This window comes from Seriola dumerili, unplaced genomic scaffold, assembly GCF_002260705.1.
Source record: "Seriola dumerili isolate Sdu_G_001 unplaced genomic scaffold, Sdu_1.0 BDQW01000432.1, whole genome shotgun sequence".
Taxonomy (NCBI): Eukaryota; Metazoa; Chordata; class Actinopteri; order Carangiformes; family Carangidae; genus Seriola; species Seriola dumerili.
This window is the reverse complement of record NW_019174687.1, coordinates 2,657,706-2,663,079: the sequence shown is the minus strand read 5'-3', so window position 1 is coordinate 2,663,079 and position 5,374 is coordinate 2,657,706. Positions and strand designations below refer to the sequence as shown.

Sequence of the window (5,374 nt, the reverse complement as noted above, 5' to 3'; positions counted from 1 at the left end):
AAAGAAAGTAAGAATTCTAAAAAATAAAAAAATGTGTGGCCCTAATCCTCTTCAGTATTTGTCAGCCTATTTTCTGTGGAACATATTTTGGCTCAGCCCCCCCGGAGTTGGCTCTCCTCCTTCCGGAGTGTGCCTCAGATTTCCGACAGCCTCTGAAGGCGACACAAAACACATCTATCAGCCTTCTTTACCGGGCAGGAGAGGACCGAGTGGTACCCTGGGTAAAGAGCTCACACATCAACCGGAGAAGATCAAACACAGCACTTAAATTCACCGTAAGTCGTCCCCACACGTTAACGCGCTTATTTCGGTGTAGTTTGTGACCGCGCGGGGAGGAAGCATGTCCGCTCCGCACGGCGGCGGCAGCGGCGGCTGATTTCAGTTTCCGGGTTTACCGTCTTTGTGCACACGGCACCGGGCTGGTGCAGAGCGCACAAACCCAACGTGTTACTGTTTACCTCTGGTGTGTGCGAGTTTTTTGGGGCAGAGGCAGACACGCGTGGCTGCTCGTACCGCGGGAGCTGGACTTTATGGTTTTATTGCTCGATATCGCTGCCAAAGATAGGCCGAGCCTCATCAGCAGCAGGAGGAGGCCCGGGCTTGGGCCGCCCGGCAGATGCCATCTGTCAGCATCCTCCGAGAAATTAAACCAAACAAACTCGGCTAGCAGGGAAGCTAACCCACCTAACTCAGTGTTAGAAATTGAATAGGTGAGGGAGCTTACTTAGAATTATCATAAGTTTTTCCTGAATACTAAACACCATGAATCTACATTTACTGTCACGACTAAATATGAGCTGCTTATCGTTTAAAGCTAGCTATCTAACGCTGCCCAATCTGGCTTCACGTCAGACTCCCTTGATAAAACGTTTAATTTAATGTCTCTTTTCGTATCAGAGCACGGACACCATCTAAAAAATAACGGAACCAATGTTTTAGCTGCTACTTTTCATTTCGGCTTAAGAACCGACAATGAAAACAGCTGTTAAATCGTTTTTTCATCCGTCTAATTTTAAAACAATACTGGGATTATAACCATAAACTATTCATCGAAGAAGTGATGTTTTATAGTAATCTATATCCGGATTTAACCACAATCCGTTAAAAAGGTTACTCCGTCATGTAGCTGAACTGAAACATGTTCTGTAATCGTGTTTTCTATTGTGTAATAAGGTTAATGAAGTAACTGAAATAACAGTTAGACATGTGGTCAACGTAAACTTAAGGCGATTACCCATGTACACGTCCTCCATTAAATGAGGGGAATTTAGTGCTTTTAACTCCACTGCATTTATTCACCAGCTGTAGTTTTGTAAAAGTAAGTAAATTCAGCAATTAATACATCAGTAATTGCATAATATTGTGATAACCATTCTGCCTGTACTGTGAGGACTACCTTTTATACTTCAATGATTAATATAAAATGCCATACTTTTACTTGCAATGGAGTATTTTTGCATCGTAGTAATTTTGATTTCACAGAAGTACCTAAATGCCACTTCGGCCACTGTTCAACAGTAAAACAAAACATTTAAGATTTAACATGATGAGCTAAAGTGGTCAGAATGTGTTCATTTACACTAGCTGGGTAATGTTCTGGTGTTGTAGTAAATTACAAATGATTTATTAAGATGATTTACAGGACATAGGGCACCAAATCCCCTCTGAACTTAGTCAACTGTAGGTTTCGCTTTCCTCATCTTAAGAGGTTTAAATGCTAGAGCTGAAATCATGAGTTGTTTAATCAGCTACTCCATCGACAAACTAAACCACAAAACAGTACATAGTTCCAGTTTATGAAACAGTGGCTTTCGTTGCTTCTACAAAGTACAAGTGTGACAGTCAAAAAAAAAAGATTTAATACCTGTGAACAAACAGCTGTAAACCTACCTACATATATCCTTGTGACAGTATAAACTTTAGAACATTTGTCTAGAGTCTGGTAGTGACTGTGACTGGATCAGTTTCCAATTCATATTCTGATAAGTTCTGTTTCAAAATAAATCCAAGGAAATTTAAAATGATGTGAAAAACCTAAAAAAAAAACCTACCAACCACAGTGTTTTGGTGAATCATGAAACTGTGATACTAACATGTTGTGTAATTCTCAAAAGTTTCCTAAAGCCTCAGGTGACATCATCACATTGCTTGTTTTGCTTGAGTAACAGTCAAAGATATTCAGCTCGATTATGGCAAAAATCTTAATAAGGATTATTTTGATCAATATTGAGATCAGGAATATTTAACACAATTACTCACTGACTTTGGAAACACCATGAGTTTATTGAACTTTAAAAACAATTCAATGGAAAACGTAACAAAAAAAAAAGATAAATAAGTAAAATAATATATAATATCTAAATTAATTCAATCAATTAAATGTATACTATAAAAATAAATAGAAATAAATGAATAAAAAAGATCAGCTATGTTGTAACAGTGTACCTACTGAAAACTACAACATTCAGTATATAAAAATCATATATGAAAATAAATGAGATCAGATATGTTGTAGTGCACTGCACCAACATACTCAAAACTTCTAAACATATATTCAACATTGTGATAAACTATATTCAACATGTTCCACTCAGTAACTCAGTCCAAGGGAATTAAAGGCTGGTCCGACTCAAGATGAAGCACTCCTGCGTATGTTGCTAACATACGCCAAAAAGTAACCAGGAAGTGGATGGGGGGATGGTTTTTGTAGGGGAATGAAATTTGTTGTGAAACCGAATGTGGCACAATAATTGTTATATCTCGATTGTTTTGTTTTCATAATCATTGGAAGACAAAACCATAATTCAAAATAAATTTAGATTAATCATCCAGCTCCAGTTCATAGTCATTCTAAAATGGAGAAAAGCAGCAAATCCTCACATTAGAGAAACTGGAGGCAGCAAATATTTCGCATCTTTGCAAAAAAAAGACTTTATTCCTTCCTTAATTTCCAACTAATCAATCATTTGACGAATTGTTGGAGCTATAACTGGTTTTATAGATCATCTATCTTGTCAGGTGACGTCAGAGCTCGTTGCTGTTTCTAAAAACATTTGTTTTCCCAGCAGAGAAGATGATGAAGGAGGAGAAGAGTCGAGCCGCCCTGGCTGTGATAGTTCTCCTCGCCGCGAGTTTGTCCGGCGGTGTCTTTTCAGCCAGTTCAGACTGCAGCCCGTCCGCCACAGAGACGAACAGCCCGGTGCGTTTACTGTCGGCTGTGGTCGACGCACAGAGGGCAGAGCAGAGCCAGAGGCGACACCTGGAGGCTCTGTTCAACAGGTGAGCTCATCAAATATGATGATTTGCTTGGATGGCTGTTGATCACACTGAGCCAGAATTTCAATAGCTTCTCATCTTATTTGGGATGTCGTATCAAATGTTGTATGATCACTGTAATAATAATAAAAACTTTATTTATAATCCACTTTTCTTAGTAAAGTTACAAAGTGCTTTATAAGAAAAAGGGAAAACCAATAAAAGGAAATAACCTGAGCATAATAAAAAGAGTAGAACAGCATAAATAAAAAACATCCCAAACCAATGTAGCGCCCTCAGTGTCAATCAACAGTAATAATAAGACACTAACATCTATCTAGGTCCGATGAGCAGTTGTCTTGAATAATTCAGGGACTGAATTAATGTATAGTTGAACAATGACAATTTATTGCCTCAAACCGTATACCCAGTGATACACACACTGTAATTCTTTTGAAAAGAATGGAAAATAACAAATAAAATAAATAAATCAAAAAGGGAAATCAACAGAAATAGTCCGTTATGGAAGTGGAAAACCTCCAATGAAATGTCCTTCAGTTTATTTGTTGTTCCTTTAATCCACAGGTACTCCTTGTGATTAAAGAGCTCAAGAGTTCAGTTCAAAGTTGTGTGTGTAGTATCTGTTCCAAGTGTTCACTACTATTACTACTACTACCCGGGTAGGATAATTAGTGTTTGTGTATCTTATCTGTAACCCATTGAACTGGGTATCACTTTAAATCAGATGTCCTCTGTGGGCAGTTCCTACGGTTGGCCAACACCGTTTCTCCAACCGTCCACAGGGTCACGGGCTGGGCTCGCCATCTTTGATTCTATCTGGTCACAAAAAACCAACCTACACAGATAGTGCAGGATAATAAGTTATTCGGTTCTCTTTATGTATCTTAGATGAGATCTCCTTAAATTCTTTTCCCTCATAGAATATCATACACCATATAACCAACAATTAAGGATATACTTGTACTACAATAACCTTATTTTAACAACTAGTAATTTTTAACATGAACCATTTACCATGAATTGTATTTTTAACTTAATGATAAATTATTTACAATGAATTTCCCTCTGCCACATCAACATTTATATTCTTACTGTAACAGATTACTTAATATGCATTTCTTACGGCAAAAAAAGTTACTATTTTAACATTCAACTAAATTATTTCCTGTACTGTTACATTTTTATGCACCATTCCAATGTACTGTTAACTCAATCATGAAAATGAACTAAATTATACCTTATGATTCTCTTAGCATGTACTTCTAACAACCAAAATTAGTTAAATTACCATTAAATGGCATTACAAAGCATTAGAGTACACAGTCCAATTCAACCATAGCCTAATGATGGTATTGTTAGAAAACAGCGTAATTGTCCTTTAAAGTTTACACACAGTGTTAGTCACTCCATTAACCAGAGCTAGCAATTAGCTTATCCGTTAGCAGTTATTGCTTAGCCGCTAGCGATCTTTTCAGATCATAAATATAATGATACAGTTGCACCGAAGCATTTAATAAACATTCAACCACATGTCACAATCACCGGTTGGTTTTTATGAGAAATATCTTGACTCAACTGCAGTTTTAATGCAACTTCTTACACAATGCTAACAACAAAAAACTAGCATACATTGTGGCAACTCACCGGAGTTTCTCAACAATAATAACTGGACAGAAGCTGTTTCCCTCTCGCTCACAGTTGGACTTCTATTGAAAGAGCATCTTATTAGCATTGTTACATGGACATTAATCTGACTTTGATGACTATTTTGCGGTGTTTCATACCAGGAATTGCTTATTTGTTGTCCGCATGCTCGTACATCTGCGGTGTTGAGAGAGCTGCTGCAGTGAAAAAAGGAGGTCACGTAGCCACCTCAAAGCAACAGGTGCATCAGTGTATAAGCGCCCCCTTGTGGGAACAGCATGCAATTACACCTCTAAACCACATATATGGGTTTTGTAGCCCTAAAATCCATGTGGGTTACACCCTCCCCCCTTGACCCTGCATGAGTCCCTTCATGCTCTGCTCTAGGGTTCAAAGGAGAACTTTCATAGTCACCAATAATGTTGAGTGCTTGATTAAAGCTCTCTATGAGACT

At 38.0% G+C, this 5,374-nt stretch overlaps 1 protein-coding gene across 1 annotated transcript in view; it reads left to right on the top strand.

Moving 5' to 3' along the window:
* Positions 1-646: 646 nt before the first annotated feature.
* Positions 647-5,374, top strand: part of slc39a6 (solute carrier family 39 member 6) — a 29,574-nt gene continuing 24,846 nt past the window's right edge. Inside the window, exons 1-2 of the mRNA XM_022761851.1 lie at positions 647-710; positions 3,069-3,279. Of these exons, the coding sequence (XP_022617572.1) occupies positions 3,074-3,279 (206 nt within the window). The 5' untranslated portion in view covers positions 647-710; positions 3,069-3,073. The remainder of the gene's footprint in view (positions 711-3,068; positions 3,280-5,374) is intronic.